General features: G+C 45.7%; 1 protein-coding gene across 1 annotated transcript in view; it reads right to left on the reverse strand.

Annotated features, from left to right (window-relative positions):
* LOC137522612 (putative RNA-binding protein Luc7-like 2) overlaps window positions 1-20,214 on the reverse strand; it is a 556,548-nt gene that overhangs the window by 513,272 nt on the left and 23,062 nt on the right. The window contains exon 2 of the mRNA XM_068242690.1: window positions 14,370-14,405. Within this exon, the coding sequence (XP_068098791.1) occupies window positions 14,370-14,405 (36 nt within the window). The remainder of the gene's footprint in view (window positions 1-14,369; window positions 14,406-20,214) is intronic.

Below are 20,214 nucleotides of genomic sequence, written 5' to 3' on the forward strand. Positions count from 1 at the left end.
CATTATTTACATCCGTTCTTCCCTGTAATAACCCACTGATCACCTGTCAATCACCCCCTGTCACTGCCACCCATCAACCACCCCCTGTCACTGCCACCCATCAATCAGCCCCTAACCTGCCCCTTGCGGGCAATCTGATCACCCACCCACACCAATAGATCGCCCGCAGATCCGACATCAGATCACCTCCCAAATCCATCGTTTACATCTATTCTCTCCTCTAAACACCCACTAATTACCCATCAATCACCCATCAATCACCCCCTATCACCACCTGTCACTGTTACCCATCAGATTAGACCCTTGTGGGCACCCAATCGCCCGCCCACACGCTCAGATTGCCCTCAAACCCCCCCTTATCGATTCGCCAGTGCATTATTTACATCCGTTCTTCCCTGTAATAACCCACTGATCACCTGTCAATCACCCCCTGTCACTGCCACCCATCAATCACCCCCTGTCACTGCCACCCATCAATCAGCCCCTAACCTGCCCCTTGCGGGCAATCTGATCACCCACCCACACCAATAGATCGCCCGCAGATCCGACATCAGATCACCTCCCAAGCGCAGTGTTTACATCTATTCTCTCTTCTAAACACCCACTAATTACCCATCAATCACCCCCTATCACCACCTGTCACTGTTACCCATCAGATTAGACCCTAATCTGCCCCTTGCGGGCACCCAATCACCCGCCCACACGCTCAGATTGCCCTCAGACCCCCCCTTATCAATTCGCCAGTGCAATATTTACATCTGTTATTCCCTGTAATAACCCACTGATCACCTGTCAATCACCCATCAATCACCCCCTGTCAAATCAAAAATGTGTCATTTACAGAGATATTTCTCCCACCCAGCATGGTTATATGTAAAAATACACCACAAAACACATTATACTACTTCTTCTGAGTACGGCGATACCACATGTGTGACATTTTTTTGCAGCCTAACTGTGCTGTTGCGACATTTGGTTTCAAGACTACTCCTCACGGTTTAGGGCCCCTAAAATGCCAGGGCAGTGTAGGAACCCCACAAATGACCCCATTTTAGAAAGAAGACACCCCAAGGTATTCCGTTAGGAGTATAGTGAGTTCATAGAAGATTTTTTTTTTGTCACAAGTTAGCGGAAAATGACACTTTGTGAAAAAAAAACAATTAAAATCAATTTCCGCTAACTTGTGACAAAAAAAAGAATCTTCTATGAACTCACCATACTCCTAATGGAATACCTTGGGGTGTCTTCTTTCTAAAATGGGGTAATTTGTGGGATTCCTATACTGTCCTGGCATTTTAGGGGCCCTAAACCGTGAGGAGCAGTCTTGAAACGAAATTTCTCAAAATGACCTGTGAAATCCTAAAGGTACTCATTGGACTTTGGGCCCCTTAGCGCAGTTAGGGTGCAAAAAAGTGCCACACATGTGGTATCGCCGTACTCAGGAGAAGTAGTATAATGTGTTTTGGGGTGTATTTTTCCACATACCCATGCTGAGTGGGAGAAATATCTCTATAAATTGACAATTGTGTGTAAAAAAAATAAAACAATTGTCATTTACGGAGATATTTCTCCCACCCAGCATGGGTATGTGTAAAAATACACCCCAAAACACATTATACTACTTCTCCTGAGTACGGCAATACCACATGTGTGGCACTTTTTTGCAGCCTAACTGCGCTAAGGGGCCCAAAGTCCAATGAGCATCTTTAGGCTTTACAGGGGTGCTTACAAGTAGGCACCCCCCAAAATGCCAGGACAGTGAACACACCCCACAAATGACCCCATTTTGGAAAGTAGACACTTCAAGGTATTCAGAGAGGAGCATAGTGAGTCCGTGGCAGATTTCATTTTTTTTTGTCGCAAGTTAGAAGAAATGGAAACGGTTTTTTTTTGGGTTTTTTTGTTACAAAGTGTCATTTTCCGCTAACTTGTGACAAAAAAATAAAATCTTCTATGAACTCACCATGCCTCTCACTGAATACTTTGGGATGTCTTCTTTCCAAAATGGGGTCATTTGGGGGGTATTTGTACTATCCTGGAATTTTAGCCCCTCATGAAACCTGACAGGTGCGCAGAAAAGTCAGAGATGCTTGAAAATGGGAAAATTCACTTTTGGCACCATAGTTTGTAAACGCTATAACTTTTACCCAATCCAATAAATATACACTGAATGGTTTTTTTTTATCAAAGACATGTAGCAGAATAACTTTCGCGCTCAAATGTATAGGAAATTTTACTTTATTTGAAAAATGTCAGCACAGAAAGTTAAAAAAGTCATTTTTTTGACAAAATTCATGTCTTTTTTGATGAATATAATAAAAAGTAAAACTCGCAGCAGCAATCAAATAGCACCGAAAGAAAGCTGTATTAGTGACAAGAAAAGGAGGTAAAATTCATTTAGGTGGTAGGTTGTATGACTGAGCAATAAACCGTGAAAGCTGCAGTGGTCCGAATGGAAAAAAAGGCTCTGGTCCTTAAGGGGTTTTATGACTGCAGTCCTTAAGTGGTTAAAGAGACTCGGTAACAAAAATTGCATCCTGTTTTTTATCATCCTACAAGTTCCAAAAGCTATTCTAATGTGTTCTGGCTTACTGCAGCACTTTCTGCTATCACAGTCTCTGTAATAAATCAATGTATCTTTCCCCTGTCAGACTTGTCGGCCTGTGTCTGGAAGGCTGCCAAGTTCTTCAGTGTTGTGGTTCTGCTATGAACTCCCCCTTCAAGGCCCCTCTATGCACACTGCCTGTGTGTTATTTAGGATTAGAGCAGCTTCTCTCTTCTCTCATCTTTTACAAGCTGGCTAAATCGTCCTCTGAGCTGGCTGGGCTTTCACATACTGAAGAATTACAGACAAGGGCAAAGCTGTTTGCAGGAAGAAACAAGCAGCCTGAAACTTCAGTGCATGAGAACAGGGGGAAAGAAACACAAATGATCTCTTGAGATTCAAAAGGAAGGCTGTATACAGCCTGCTTGTGTATGGATGTATTTTCTATGTGTAGACATACTGTACATCAACCTACTTCCTGTTTTGGTGGCCATTTTGTTTGTTTATAAACAAACTTTTTAAAACTGTTTTAACCACTTTTAATGCAGCGAGGAGCGGCGAAATTGTGTCAGAGGGTAATAGGAGATGTCCCCTAACGCACTGGTATGTTTACTTTTGTGCGATTTTAACAATACAGATTCTCTTTAACCTAGGTGTGTCTTATAGCCTGGAGCTATTAGAAAAAGAAGCAGGTTTACTTCCAGCAAACAGAAGGATGAAGGTGCTGCTTTTTGTATCCACCTCGGTGGCAAAAGTATCTGTGTTTGAGACAAGAAGAGACAGAGCGCACTCAGGGGGAAAGTACAGCAGTAGATTGGGTGAATTCAGAATAATCTCACCTGAGGCCAATGAAAGGAGGACTTGGTCTCCTGAAACACGTTGCAATATACTTAAAGTTCAAACAACACTATACAGCGGCCGCCGTTTCCTCTTTCCTACACAATTTGCTGCATTACAATTAGACCACCACTCCAACTGCCCGTGAGCTGCCTGTGCAAGACTCACGGAGCAGCGTGGAGCTTTGCTTTTAGATTCCTCACTCCTGGAGCTGATGCTTTGAAATCCACCACAGTCTGTTTGTGCGGCCGCATGTAGCGGACTCGCACACAGACAGGGTGTACAACCTCAGAGCCGCTCGCTGCCTGCCAGTGTTGCCCCTTCTTTTTCCAGACCTCTACAGTTCGCCCTAGCATGCGGTCAATCAACATCTGGGCCAATTGATGGCAACTCATACTTTCATAATTAATGTCTGAAGTTTGTCAGGATTTGTGCGGTTTGGTCAACCTGCCCCTTCAGGATTGACCACCAGTTCTCAATTGGATTAAGTTCAGTAGAAAGGTACGGAGCGGCACACTTATCCTTTGTAGTCCTCCGGGTGCATGGCCTTGGGTGCTAAGCAACACCCCAACGTATCAAAAGTAGTAAAGATGATAGGTCAGCACACCAGCTTCTCAATGAGCATGAATTTATTTCCAGATCACATGTCAACACAAAGTTAACAATTGTTTCGGGGCCACTCAGGGTCCCCTTCCTCAGAACAGTGCAGACAAACAGTATCATAGGTAATGCACCAAACATAAATACACACCAAGTGCTAATCAGTAACACCCCTGATAATCCGAACCACCCCTTTCAATTAGATATAAACATTTCCTGATTATGCCATCTAGAATGAATCAAGGCTCAAATCCACTATACATGGAATAAATGCAACATCTGTCGATAAAAGTAATCATGTATACTATAATGTCTCAATTCTATATCCATATACAGCACCAACATTAGTTGGTATTTCACTGTCACTCACCCACAGGTTTAAATCCATTGGAGCAGGAGATCCGCGCTGCGACACCCCATATCGCCGCTGCAGCCGTTAGACTCCATGCTGGCAATGGCTGCCATGGCAACCTATTACCCAGAAGCCAATCCGCGTATCTAACCAATCACCGCACACCAATCCGAGCTTGGTGTGACGCGTGCGCGGCTCCGACGTCAATCAGCGTCATGCGTACCTGCATGGTCACCAGCGTAGGTCGCCGTGGCCATAGCAACGCACGACGCCTACAGACTCCGCCCATCGCTCCATGGTAACCCGGTAACATGGTTACCAGCGAGTGTCATACTGGCATACTGTCATACTGTCATATGGGTATTAGGACATTTGGTTGTCAATGACATCTCTCCCACTGATGTTTATTGTATCCATTGTGCAGGAGAATGACGGGATGGGTGTTGTGCAATTTTTTGTTGCACATTACCATCTCAGGGTGAGTCCTTTATGGGCCTGGCAGCGGAGGATTTATACTCCAGTGACCCATAGAGCGCGGAGCCCCGGATGCAGGGAGTTTGAAGGTTTTTGTCAATCTCCCTTGCAGGATCGCTTAGCTTTCCGCGTTACCATGGAGTGATGGGCGGAGCTTTTAGGTGCCGCACGTTACTGTTGCCAGTATGACACTCGCTGGTAACCATGTTACCGGGTTACCATGGAGCGATGGGCGGAGTCTGTAGGCGTCGTGCGTTGCTATGGCCACGGCGACCTACGCTGGTGACCATGCAGGTACGCATGACGCTGATTGACGTCGGAGCCGCGCACGCGTCACACCAAGCTCGGATTGGTGTGCGGTGATTGGTTAGATACGCGGATTGGCTTCTGGGTAATAGGTTGCCATGGCAGCCATTGCCAGCATGGAGTCTAACGGCTGCAGCGGCGATATGGGGTGTCGCAGCGCGGATCTCCTGCTCCAATGGATTTAAACCTGTGGGTGAGTGACAGTGAAATACCAACTAATGTTGGTGCTGTATATGGATATAGAATTGAGACATTATAGTATACATGATTACTTTTATCGACAGATGTTGCATTTATTCCATGTATAGTGGATTTGAGCCTTGATTCATTCTAGATGGCATAATCAGGAAATGTTTATATCTAATTGAAAGGGGTGGTTCGGATTATCAGGGGTGTTACTGATTAGCACTTGGTGTGTATTTATGTTTGGTGCATTACCTATGATACTGTTTGTCTGCACTGTTCTGAGGAAGGGGACCCTGAGTGGCCCCGAAACAATTGTTAACTTTGTGTTGACATGTGATCTGGAAATAAATTCATGCTCATTGAGAAGCTGGTGTGCTGACCTATCATCTTTACTACCCTCAATTGGATTAAGGTCTGGAGAGTTTTGTGGCCATGGACCCAAAATTTCAATGTTTTGTTCCCAGAGCCACTTACTGTAGTTATCAGCTCTTCTTGGCACCAAACTATACTCTAAAGCTGGCCATACACTAGGCCAATTTGCCGCCGATCGACAGCAGATTCGATCACTGGGATCGAATCTGCTGTCACATCGTTCACGCTACATTTCTATCTATTTCGTCCTGAAATAGTTAGATCCCTCCGAGCAGGAAATTACCGTCGATCTACCGCGGGTAGGGAGCGGGTCGCTAGCGGCGTTCGAGTGCCCGACGACCGACGCAATACATTACCTGCTCCGCCGGCGCGACTCCCCAGGTCTCCGCTGTCTTCTCCGCTCTGGTCTCCAGCATGCTTCACTTCTTCCTGTCCCGGCAGGAAGTTTAAACAGTAGAGGGCGCTCTACTGTTTAAACTTCCCCCAGACAGGAAGAAGTGAAGCATGCCAGACCCGGAGACCAGACCAGACCAGAGCGGAGAAGAAGACAGCGGAGACCTGGGGAGTCGCACCGGCGGAGCAGGTAATGTATGCGGGGGGCACCACCACCCCCACACATTGTGAACGGTTTCATGCTGAAATCGATTCACAATCTGTTTGCAGTAAAGGCAGCCATACGATCCCTCTCTGATCAGATTCGATCAGAAAGGGATCTATCTGTTGGTCGAATCTGATGGCAAATCGACCAGTGTATGGCTACCATAAGTCTTTACCTCACTGTGTGTGCAGATGCACTAATCTACAACAATAAATCTGTCTATCTCACTCACCAGTTAATGAAAACTGTAACTGTATACAAACAGGAGCAGCTGCATGTATGGCAAACATGTACAGTAAGAAAGAAAATTAACTTGCTGCTTAAGGACTTTCATATATTAAACACCTTTATTGTAAATTGATGAGTACAGTAATCACTAACCCTGCCCTAAAAACAAATTAAAATAATGCGGAGCGCTCCACCACACCACAATGCTCAGCACACGCTCCATTCACTCTGGTACCATTCCTTAATGTCCTCAGAGTGTGGAAAAAGTGGCTGCTGAATAAGCATCAGGGGTGACTATATGCCGTTTCCAGGCTCATATTGCTTAAATTCCTCCCAGCTATACACAGCACAGTTGCATGACAAGGAGATCTTACCACCCGATCGACAGACCGAGTCATCCACTCATCTTGCCCCGGCCTTGCTAGTTATCCAATTTGCTCAACCCGGAAGCGTGGACTCTGTGGGAAGCGTAAATAATACAGAGTTCCGTTCACTGCAGCATGGCCGGCTGGCTAGTAGGAGCGCTCAAGACGCATGTCAAGATGAAGCCCCGCCCATCGATGCGTTGCACTCGCCCACTGCAAGCTTCGCCAGGATGCCTGGCGTGGCAGTGATTTATACGCCACTACGTGCACACTTGTGGGGCATGCCTACTGACATCACAGGACATCAGCTCCGGATCGTCTCCAATCTCATCACTGCGGCTCCAGAAATCAATCACAACATCATACACTGAGTCTACAATTAGATATAGCGCTGAGTAAGCTGACAGCATACAAGCTATCTATCACACCTGCATCTTATAACTTCAGAGTCTCCAAGGTACTCACTGTCACAGGAGCCCTGGCGGTCGGAACGCTAATTGCCTTCCAATCGGTTTCAGCACACCAATCATGCAAGCTGTGGTCGCGATCAGTGGGCAGAAACCAACGGAATTTGGGCAGCAGCCCGACTAGAAGGGAGCCTGTGAGGTACTGTAATTACAACTTACACACTATTTCAGGGTATCTGCCACCACTTCTGCTTTCCTGGGCCTAGGAGCACCCACTAACTAGCTATTTCTAGGCATGCAATAAAAAACGGTTAAACACTCTATTCTGTCTAGCGAACAACAATACAATAGTAGCGTCTCTCCAGAAGTCTGGGTTCTGTTTGTGTATGGCTGTATAGCAGGTGTAGCGGAACAGTAAACGACTTTGATAAAGTCTTTATTTACGTGCAATATAAATAAATAATATATACAGACAATCATTAAAATCAACACATATTGAAACATTAATAGCCAGTATGAAATAAAAAGGGAGAAAATACTTAGGGTTTGTGGAAATATGTCTGTTCTGGGAAAATCATAAAGTTCTTGGTTCAGTTCAGTAGCAAAGTCCAAACAAACCAGATGCCAGCATGTCCTCAAGCTGGCAAGGATGTAGTTCAGGAAGATGTTCAAAGTGGAGGACACTGAGTTTGGCTCCTCTACCATTCTTATGCTCCTGATCCAGTAGGAGGGAGTGAGGGCGGGGAGCCACACACCCCCTTAGAATATGAGATGAGTCCTCCCCTTGTCCTGGGGACCAGAAATCATATCTAACCAGATATGGGCTCTATCTCACAGAACCGTACAGGTCAGGGCAGATTTACTAACATTTTCAGGTCTGTCTCGATTTACCCAGCAGCCCGATACCAAACATTAGGGGTGGGACCCCTGTGGTATCATCAGGGCACTTTCGAACTGCCTAACTGGCAGTCTTTACCTCAGAATGTTCTGAAACTTCCTCAGAACCAGCGCCAGACAGGGCCCATCATACTCTGTTAGTTTGGAGGGTCTGCCAGCCTGGCAATACAGAAAATATGACACATATAGCAGTTTATGGAATATGATATACATCTGGGATTTACAGCAGGTCATTCCTAAGTGAAGGCTCTTTTGAAGCTTGGGGGCAGCAAGCTACGTGTCAGCTCCCCTGCTGGGATTGTAGCCAGAGTGTCTAACTTTTCCCAACTAAATTGGATCTGTCATGCTGCGTATCAGCTCTATCTGATGGATGGGCCATCAGCACAGCTTGATGCCAGGGACAGCTGCATCTGGCTCCTGCCTTTTGGGGGGGAAGGAACTGTCTTTATTAAAAAAAAAAAAAAAAAAACAGGAATGTTGGTTTCTGATTACTGCAATGACTGCACAAATTTAGCCAGAGAGCGATCAAAGTGGACTGCGCGGATCCTTCCAATTCGCCCACGTTTCTCACGGCTGTTCCGTGACACTCACTGCATGTTGAGCATTTGCTCTGCATCAAATCTGTTCCATATCAATTTTTGGACAGATGGTAAAGTTATCCTTCATTTACCCAGTTACAGAAAGGGGGCAAAGTTTAATTCTTGATTCAAGCTGGTGGGTGTTAGGGAGTCCAATAGATAAATCCATTTTGCCTCTTGTTGCAGCAACCACTTTTCTCTGTCACCACCTCTTCTATTACTTTGAGGTTTGTATATGCCCTTAAACCAAAATCCATTCTTTAGACCCCCATGGGTCTCACAAAAGTGTTCAGCTACTGAGCTTCGATATTCCTCATTTGGCTTTCTCCCACAGTTTGTTACTCAGATGTTCCGAAATCCTTTTTTTTTTTTTTTATTTCCTTGTTGTCATGCCTACGTATAACCTAGGGCACGGGCATTGTATAATTTACACTGTCCATTCTGAGATGCAATTAATGAAAGACTGAATCTTCCACTCTTTCATTTGATTTGGTGCCTGAAAGGTTTTTGCAACATCCACATATTCACACGCTGAACATGCACCACACTTGTACATTCCTTTTGTATTGAATCCTGCCAGCCAATTTGATTGTGGCAATAAATCGGAGTGTACGAGTCAATCTCGTAAATTGGGTACACATCGGGCCACCAAAGGTGGTTTGTCACCGACGATGAACCCAAACACCGGATCGACCTGCAACACCGACCAATGCCGACTCAATATGTTGCGTATGTGGGACCAGTTGGAATTATAGGAGGAAATAAAGCTAGAACAGGAAGCCCTTCCTTGTCTAGCCTTCACCTGACTTTTATCATGTTTTTGTAACAATTCAACATGTGGGGTTTGGAGGGCCTTCTCTGCACCAGAGCACAATGCCTCATGTCCATACCCACGATCTCTGAACCGATCATACATTTCCTTGGCTGGAAATCCTTCTCACTGGAGCAGTTCCTCCTAATGCAGAGGAACTGACCTCTAGGGATCCCTCTAATGAGGTGAGATGGGTGATGGCGTGGAGGAGGGTGTTTCCAGCTGTGGGCTTGCGGTATGTAGTAGTCCGCAACACATTACCATCCTTCACAACACTCAAGTCCGAGAAAGCAATGCCTGTTAGACTATATGAGTATATGAGATGTATACTTCGCTGGTTGACATTGAGATGGTCCAAAAATGTCTCCAACTCAGTCTCACTCCCCCTCCACACCACCAGCACATCATCAATAAAACGGAGCCACATTTTAACATGTATGTCGAATTCAGGTTGCGTATACACATCTTTCCTTTCCCACAAGCCTAGATGTAAACAAGCATAGGCAGGTGCGCACGACGCACCCATCGACGTACTTCGCCTATAGTGGGTATCACTGAACAAAAAGCAATTGTGCTCCAGGACGTACCTCATGGCCTGTACCACGAAATCATTGTGTGCACAGGCATATTGGGATAAGCAGCAGTAAGAAAGAACCTCAGGGCATCCAGGCCTACCTCGTGTCGGACAGATGTAGAGAGATATAGACTCTCCACATCTATCCCAACGAGGAGATCACCAGGCTCAATCCTTAAGTCACCGATCAACCGCAGCACAGCTCTCAAATCCTGTACGTATGAGGGCAGGGATGCAACCAACCTTTTAATCTTTCCATCAATCCAAATGGCCAACTTCTCTGTGGGGCCATTGATGGCACTGACAATTGGCCTCCCTGGGGGCCTATTTAGATTTTTATGAACTTTTGGGATCAAATAAAATACCGGGACCCTGTATGAATTAACTCTTAAGCAATCGTCTTCTTTTGCATCTAGCACTCCTTCCTCTGCTGCATCATCGACCGATTGATTTACTCCATATGCTATGCTCTCATATGGACCACTGCGCAGTGGTTGATACTTATTTGTATCTTTCAACTGCCTATTTCAGGCATCACCTTCCTTTTAAGGCCTCTTTTTCACGGGCAGTTGACAGGCAGTGAAATGCTTCTCAAACTCAACTGCTTGCTGTTGCCTGGTAACTGCTTGCTGAGCACACAGTTCAACTGCCCGTGCCCGTGGAAAAGAGGCCTAAAGCACCCAGTCTGCTATTGTAAGGGCCCTTTTCCACATGCCACTGAAGCATGTGCTAGAGAGCAGTTACCAAGCAGCTGCAAACATTTACCAGGCAGCAGCAAGCAGTTGTGAGCGTTCAACAGTCTTTTCACTGCTTAACTTCTTGTGTGAAAGGGCCTTTATAGTCTTTACTGCCTAATAATCTGCCTGTGGAAAAGGGCCCTTACTTAAAGGATACCCGAACTGACATGTGACATGATGAGATGTGTATGTACAGTGCCAGGCACATAAATAACTATGCTGTGTTCATGTTTTCTTTCTCTGCCTGAAAGAGTTAAATATCAGGTATGCAAGTGGCTGACTCAGTCCTGACTCAGACAGGAAGTGATTACAGTGTGACCCTTACTGATAAGAAATTCCCCTTTTTTACCTCTTTCTTGCTCTCAGAAGCCATTTTCTGCTAGGGAAGTGTTTTACAGTTGGAATTTCTTATCAGTGAGGGTCACACTGTAGTTACTTACTGTCAGCTTATAATTTAGAAAATGTTCGTAGTACACCCCCTTCAAATGCACATTTAAAAAGTTCAGACCCTTAGGTAACTATTTATGTCTTTTTTTCCTCTCTCCATTAAAAATTTTATTTGGGTAATATTTTGGTGTGGGAAATAAACAGTTAATTTTACTGTTATTATACTAAATGGTTTAAAGAGGCGCCCTGGTGGTATATAGAAGCGTTTAACCACTTGAGGACCGTGGGCTTTACCCCCCTTAAGGACCAGACCCTTTTTTTCCATTCAGACCACTGCAGCTTTCACGGTTTATTGCTCGCTCATACAACCTACCACCTAAATGAATTTTGGCTCCTTTTCTTGTCACTAATAAAGCTTTCTTTTGGTGCTATTTGATTGCTGCTGCGATTTTTACTTTTTATTATATTCATCCAAAAAAGACATGAATTTTGTCCAAAAAAATGATTTTTTTAACTTTCTGTGCTGACATTTTTCAAATAAAGTAAAATTTCTGTATACATGCAGCGCGAAAAATGTGGACAAACAGGTTTTTGATTAAAAAAAAACCCCATTCAGCCTATATTTATTGGTTTGGGTAAAAGTTATAGCGTTTACAAACTATGGTGCAAAAAGTGAATTTTCCCATTTTCAAGCATCTATGACTTTTCTGACCCCCTGTCATGTTTCATGAGGGGCTAGAATTCCAGGATAGTACAAATACCCCCCAAATGACCCCATTTTGGAAAGAAGACATCCCAAAGTATTCACTGATAGGCATAGTGAGTTCATAGAAGATATTTTTTGTCACAAGTAAGCGGAAAATGACACTTTGTGACCAAAAAAAAAAAAAAAAAAAAAGAAGAGGTTTCCATTTCTTCTAACTTGTGAAAAAAAAAAAATGAAATCTGCCACAGACTCACCATGCCCCTCTCTGAATACCTTGAAGTGTCTACTTTCCAAAATGGTCATTTGTGGGGTGTTTACTGTCCTGACATTTTGGGGGGTGCTAAATTGTAAGCACCCCTGTAAAGCCTATAGGTGCTCATTGGACCCCTTAGCGCAGTTAGGCTGCAAAAAAGTGCCACACATGTGGTATCGCCGTACTCGGGAGAAGTAGTACAATGTGTTTTGGGGTGTATTTTTACACATACCCATGCTGGGTGGGAGAAATATCTCTGTAAATGGACAATTGTGTGTAAAACAAATCAAAAGATTGTCATTTACAGAGGTATTTCTCCCACCCAGCATGGGTATGTGTAAAAATACACCCCAAAACACATTATACTACTTCTCCCGAGTACGGCAATACCACATGTGTGGCACTTTTTTGCGCTAAGGGGCCCAAAGTCCAATCAGTACCTTTTATGATTTCACAGGTCATTTTGCGACATTTCGTTTCAAGACTACTCCTCACGGTTTAGGGCCCCTAAAATGCCAGGACAGTATAGGATCCCCACAAATGACCCCATTTTAGAAAGAAGACACCCCAAGGTATTCCGTTAGTAGTACGGTGAGTTCATAGAAGATTTTATTTTTTGTCACAAGTTAGCGGAAAATGACACTTTGTGAAAAAAACCAATAAAAATCAATTTCCGCTAACTTGTGACAAAAAATAAAATCTTCTATGAACTCACCATACTCCTAACGGAATACCTTGGGATGTCTTCTTTCTAGAATGGGGTCATTTGTGGGGTTCCTATACTGCCCTGGCATTTTAGGGGCCCTAAACCGTGAAGAGTAGTCTGGAAACCAAATGCAGCAAAATGACCCTTGAAATCCTAAAGGTACTCATTGGACTTTGGACCCCTTAGCAGTTAGGGTGCAAAAAAGTGCCACATATGTGGTATCGCCGTACTCGGGAGAAGTAGTACAATGTGTTTTGGGGTGTATTTTTACACATACCCATGCTGAGTGGGAGAAAAATCTCTGTAAATGGACAATTGTGTGTAAAAAAAAAAAAAAATCAAAAGATTGTCATTAACAGAGGTATTTCTCCCACCCAGCATGGGTATATGTAAACACCTCAAAATACATTATACCACTTCTCCTGAGTACGGCGATACCACATGTCTGGCACTTTTTTGCACCCTAACTGCGCTAAGAGGCCCAGAGTCCAATGAGTACCCCGCCCACTTGCCAGGACAGTTAAACCCCACAAATGACCCCATTTTGGAAAGAATACACAAGGTATTCCATGAGGGGAATGGTGAGGTCATTGAAAATTTTATTATTTTTTGTCACAAGTTAACGGAAAATGACACTTTGTTAAAAAAAAAAAAAAATTCTGCTAACTTGTGACAAAAACTAAAATCTTCTATGAACTCACCGTGCACCTCACATAATACTTTAGGGTGTCCTCTTTCCAAAATGGGGTCATTTGTGGAGTCTGTCCTGGCATTTTAGGGTCTCTGCAATCATTACATGTATGGCCTGTATTAGGAGTTTCTGCTATACTCCTTATATTGGGTATACGGGTAATGCACTCTGGGCTGAAAGGAAAAATGAACGGCAAACATACCTTGCTCCACATCTATGGCAGATCTTCCTCCACATCAATGGCAGTGATAACCTCAGGAGAGAGACACCCCGTGCCACCCTGCACTCAGGGTGAGCCACCAACTTATGTGACTGGGCCTCAGAACTTTAGTATACAGCATTATGCCTGTAGTATACAGCAATATGCCTGCCAATAGAGATGACTCTGTGTGGCATTAAAGCATCATCATAGGCCCAAAGTAAATCACATATAAACCGGGGGTGTCCACACTCAAGGGAAATTCAAACATGCCGTCTTATATCGCCAACCCAGGACAGATCAGCAATATCAAGCATGGAAACCGATCCTTCTTCCGACTTTTATGCTTACCTGTTTGGTTTTCAAGCTTACCTCTCCTCCCCCTGGGACAATGTACGAAAGACCACTGAGTGTGTGCCTACTCCTGTGTCTGGAGTTCCCTAGGTTCTAATAGTGTACCTGCTCGTGGTACCTCTCAAAGCACTCCCCTATGCATAGGCCAGGCTGGTCAGGACATTTGGGACAATAAAAACTGGTGTCATTCCTTCTTCTAGCACTGCTGCAGACACGACAACATTTTCTTCGGATGCGTTGACCTGGGGAACACGGAATCTGATAGGCGTAATGCCTTCCATGCAGTCGGCTAGTTGCATCTGGGAGGGGGGGGCCCTGGCACCTCCTGGATACAGGAGGTCCAGAACGATCTGTTCCTGAAATTGAAGGAAAGATCCAGTTCTCCCAGCCTTACTGTAGAGAACAAAGCTGTTGTAAACTGCCAATTGAATCAGATAAAAAGACACTTTCTTATACCAGCGTCTTGTTTTCCGGGAAACTAAATAGGGCGCTAACCTCTGGTCATTGAGGTCCACCCCTCCCATGTTGACATTATGTTCGTGGACGAGAAGGGGCTTTTCAATGACCTCAGTTGCCCGTTGAATTTGGACTGTCGTGTCTGTGTGAATGGTCGACAGAAAGTAAACGTCCCTCTTGTCCCTCCATTTCACCGCGAGCACGACGTCAGTACTAGTGTTGGGCGAACAGTGTTCGCCACTGTTCGGGTTCTGCAGAACATCACCCTGTTCGGGTGATGTTAGAGTTCGGCCGAACACCTGATGGTGTTCGGCCAAACCGTTCGGCCACATGGCCGAACTAAGAGCGCATGGCCGAACGTTCCCCGAACGTTCGGCTAGCGCTGTGATTGGCCGAACGGGTCACGTGGTTCAGACCCGAACGCGTTCTGATTGGCCGAACTGTCACGTGGTTCGGGTAAATAAATACCCGAACCACGTCATATCTCCGCCATTTGTCTGTGGGTTTAGCTTTGGGTAGGCAGGCAGGGTAGTTCGCGCTCCAGCCACGCTAGCCAGGGTCCCCCCAGTCATTGTGTCGCTGCTGGGAATAGTAGTACACCGCTCGCTCAGCCACACTATATAGCATTGTGTTTACTGCCACTCTGTGTACCTCGCTCAGCCACACTATATAGCATTCTGTTTACTGCCACTCTGTGTCTGCTGGGAATAGTAGTACACCGCTCGCTCAGCCACACTATATAGCATTGTGTTTACTGTCACTCTGTGTACCTCGCTCAGCCACACTATATAGCATTGTGTTTACTGCCACTCTGTGTCTGCTGGGAACAGTACTACACCGCTCGCTCAGCCACACTATATAGCATTGTGTATACTGCCACTCTGTGTCTGCTGGGAACAGTAGTACACCGCTCGCTCAGCCACACTATATAGCATTGTGTTTATTGCCACTCTGTGTACCTCGCTCAGCCACACTATATAGCATTGTGTTTACTGCCACTCTGTGTACCTCGCTCAGCCACACTATATAGCATTGTGTTTACTGCCACTCTGTGTCTGCTGGGAACAGTACTACACCGCTCGCTCAGCCACACTATATAGCATTGTGTTTACTGCCACTTTGTGTCTGCTGGGAATAGTAGTACACCGCTCGCTCAGCCACACTATATAGCATTGTGTTTACTGCCACTCTGTGTCTGCTGGGAACAGTAGTACACCGCTCGCTCAGCCACACTATATAGCATTGTGTTTACTGCCACTCTGTGTCTTCTGGGAACAGTAGTACACTGCCGCTCACTCAGTCACCCCATTACTATATAGCATTGCTGGGATCTGTAGTACTCTGCTCACCCACCCATACCATTGTACTGCCAGTCACTGTGTATATTGCTGGGATCTGTAGTACTTCACTCACCGTCAACCACTATATAGCATTGCGTACTCTGCCAGTCAGTGTGTATATTGCTGGGATCAGTAATACTCCACTCAACGTCAACCACTATATGAGCTCACCATGAGTTCCTCAGAGACCTCCGCTGTGAGCAGCACTCCCAACAACAGCCAACGCCCCACGCAAGCTATAACATCCACCCCAGCAGCCAGTGGTCAGCAGCAGCCCTCCCCGGAGGAGAACGTTGTGTCCATCGGTCCGGCGCCAGAGCGATTATTGAGGGCTGCCATTGAGGAGATGATGGGGCCTGATGTGGAGGAGGAGGTCAGGCTCAGGCCAGCATCCCAAGTTAATGTTGAGGACGATGAGGGGTCTGTGTCTGGGGATGTTGGGGTGGCAGAGGTGGTGGGTGGGTCAGACTCAGGAGAAGAGTTGTATGATGAGGATGATGATCGGGACCATCTGTATGTGCCTCAGAGTCCGACCCCGGAAAACATGTTGTATCGTGTGTTTAGGTACTAAAATCTGCGTTCCTACTTCCCAGTACTGCCCGGGTCCACGGATCCATATAATTTTTTGGGCAGCACTATCAAACTGTGGTACTATGAGTGAGTTGCCATGGTCCTTCTGTGCTGTCACACTCACCGTCTGTCTGCAGATGGATTGTTCAACACAGCTACGCCATCTGACATGTAGTCCTTGACCATCTTCTTTAGGCGATTGGTGTTGGAGGACGTGGAACTGCCCGATTGCTGTTCTGTGGGCTGCTGCATGGGTGTCAGAAAATGTTCCCACTCCAAGGACACTGCCAATACCATTCCCTTTTGGGCACTAGCAGCAGCTTGTGTTCTTTGCTGCCCTCCTGGTCCTCCTGGGTTTGCTGAAGTCAGTCTGTCGGCGTACAACTGGCTAGAGAAGGAGGAGGATGTCAATCTCCTCTCTAAAGTCTCCATCCTCAAGGGCCTGCTGGAATTGTTCCATTTTTGACCTGTCTGACACTTTCTTCAATCAGTTTTTTAACATTGTGTTTGTATAAACTGGGTATAAACCCAGTAATTGGTGTTGTCCAGAATAATGAATAATAATGAATAGTGAATAATGCGCGGGCCGCGTTCAATGCAGTCTAGCATGAATTGAGCCATGTGTGCCAGAGAATCCTGCCAGACTCCTCTGTCTTCATGTTCTTGTGAGCGTTGTGATTGTTGTGATGCACCATATTCGTCACCAGCATCACTTTCTTACTCTTCTGCTGTCCATTCCTGCTAAATTGTGGAAGTCCAACGTGCACTGCTCTGTCCCTCGGCAGTGGGGGCATCCAATTCCTGCTCCAACTCCAGCTGTTCCTCGTCCTGTACTTTGTCATAGCTGGGACCAGCGTTTCCTGAGGCAGGTTGCCTGATGTTGGTATCATCACGCTGATCGTTTTCATCTTCAGATTCCCCCACTTGCATCATGCCAGCGGTTTCCATCTTCAACATTGATTTCTTCAGTAAACACAGCAGTGGTATTGTAATGCTGACTGTAGAGTTGTCACTGCTCAGTCACAAGCAACGTGGATTGCTCAAAATTTTGGAGGACTTGGCAGAGATCCAACATGGTGGCCCAATCAGATCCACAGAAGCTTGGTAGCTAGCTGCTGGAATGCGCCTCGGCACTGCACAAAAGCGTGCTAGCATGTGCAGCGTAGAATTCCAGTGCGTAGGGAGGGACATCACCCAGCGAGCGATGGTGCGCTACATTGAAGCGCTCCTGCATCTCTTGGTGAGTCCTTCAGAAGTGGTACTGGACTTTAAAAAATGTTTTTTTTTTCCTTCAACAGAAGATCTGCCACGTTGGAGTAAGGAGGACGCCGCCGACCCCGACACCAAGCTGAACCCCGGCGAACTCCAAGCAGAGGATCTTCAGGAACCCTCAAGGCTTTGAGCAAGCTGAGGAGGATCAGCAGTCCCGACGAGACCTCTCCTCATATGTGACTGTGTGCAGTGGAGTAGAGCTCCCCAGAACAACCTCTCACTTGTCACTTTGTCACTGGTCACTTTGTCACTTGTCACTTTGTCACTTGTCACTTTGTCACTTTGTCACTTTGTCCAGATGATCTCGGTACACCTCCTGCGATTAAAATTCCTGCACACATTGCTCTGGGATTTGGGTGTGATGAATGATAACAATAACAATAACAATAATATTTATATAGCGCTTTTCTCCCTGGGGACTCAAAGCGCTGCGACCCTGCATTATGCAGTCTCAAAGGCTCGGGAAAAGAGGTGAGTTTTTAGCCTTTTTTTTAAAGCTGTCCAGAGAAGGAGCCTCTCGTACTGATTGTGGAAGTGAGTTCCATAGAGTAGGGGCTGCGTATGAAAAAGGCCCGAGCACCAAATGTTACGTGTATCCTGGGAATAACCAGCTTCATCTTGTTGGCAGAGCGGAGGGTGCGTGAAGGGGCATAAAGTTCCAATAGATCCGCTATGTATTTGGGTCCCATGTGGTGTAGAGCCTTGAATGTCAGCAGGCAGATCTTAAAATTGATTCTCCATTTTACTGGCAACCAGTGAAGAGTTTGCAGTACTGGGGTGATGTGTGAGCTGCGGGGGGCATTGGCTAGGAGTCTGGCTGCAGCATTCTGTACTAGCTGTAAGGGGCGCAGAGCCTTATCTGTAGATCCGATGAACAGGGCGTTGCAGTAGTCTAGGCGGGAGGATACAAATGCATGAACCAGGGCAGGTAGGTCTTCAGCCTGGATAAGGTGTTTGATTTTCGCTATATTTCTTAGATGGAAGAAGGAAGACTTGACGACAGCTGATACCTGCTGTCTGAGTTTTAGATTTCCATCCAGGATCACCCCAAGGTTTCGCACAGAGTCTTTATACTGTACAGTATCTCCCCCAATTGCTAGTTTGAGGTGGTGAGCGTTTTGAACTTTATCCATCATATGTGGACCACCTACCACCAACACCTCTGTTTTGTCAGAGTTCAGCCTCAGCCAGCTGGTGTTCATCCAATTTTGTAAATCCACTAGACACGCATTTATGGATGCTGATGGGTCTTGGGTGCCAGGCTTGAAGGACAGATACAGTTGTGTGTCATCTGCATAACAATGGTATCCTAGGCCATAGTTCTGGATTATTTTGCCCAGTGGGAGCATGTAGGCTGCAAAGAGTAATGGTGATAGTACAGAACCCTGTGGAACTCCATAGGCAAGTGGCACTGGATTAGAGTAGTGTGTGCCCAGACATACTTGCTGTGTCCTGCCAGATAGGAAGGTCTGAAACCATCTAAGAACAGTACCCCTTAGGCCACAGTAATTCTTCAGTCGCTGGATAAGAATTTCATGATCCACAGTATCAAATGCTGCTGACAAGTCAAGAAGAATCAGAACTGAGCAATCACCCTTGTCCCTTGCAGTAAGTAGATCATTCATTACTCGGACTAATGCTGTTTCAGTGCTGTGCCTTTTCCTGAATCCTGACTGAAAAGTATCAAAGATGTTGTTATCTGTAAGCCTGGCTTCTAGCTGGTTGGCGACTGCTTTCTCGATAACTTTTGATAGGAATGGTAAGTTCGCCACAGGTCTGTAGTTGGTTACAGATTCAGGATCTAGTGATGGTTTCTTTAGGAGGATTTTTATGATTGCTTTCTTTAGTTCTTCTGGGAAAAGACCACTTTGCAAGGAGCACTGAGTGATTTTGTGAAGTGCTGGCCTGATCAGCTCTGGGCACTGCATTAAGGATCCAGTTGGGCCAGGATCCAGGTCGCAGGTAGTGGGGCGGAGACTTTGAATGAGAATTCCAAAATCTTCTACACTCAGAGTGTCAAAGACTTGCCATGGTGGTACGGTAGTAGGCATATGCAACGTCCAGTGGTCAATTGATGTAGTTGGTGTAATGCTGGCACGGATGGTAGACACCTTGTTTGTGAAGAAGGCAGAGAATTCTTCACACCTTTCCCTGGAGTATGTGGTTGGGGCTTTTAGGCAGGAAGGATTGCAGAGTGATTCCACTGTGTGGAAGAGTTGAGCAGCTCTGTTGTTGGCTGTAGATATTTTGTGCGAGATAAAGTCTGATTTTTTCTTGGTTATTGCTTGTTGGTATTGTCTGAGGTGTTGAACTAGGCTAGATTTGTGCTCCTCAGACCCTGATTTACGCCACTGTCTTTCTAGTCTGCGCCCTTTCTTTTTTAGATCCATGATGGTTTTGTCAAACCAATTAG

The sequence above is a fragment of the Hyperolius riggenbachi genome, chromosome 6, assembly GCF_040937935.1.
Source record: "Hyperolius riggenbachi isolate aHypRig1 chromosome 6, aHypRig1.pri, whole genome shotgun sequence".
NCBI lineage: Eukaryota > Metazoa > Chordata > Amphibia > Anura > Hyperoliidae > Hyperolius > Hyperolius riggenbachi.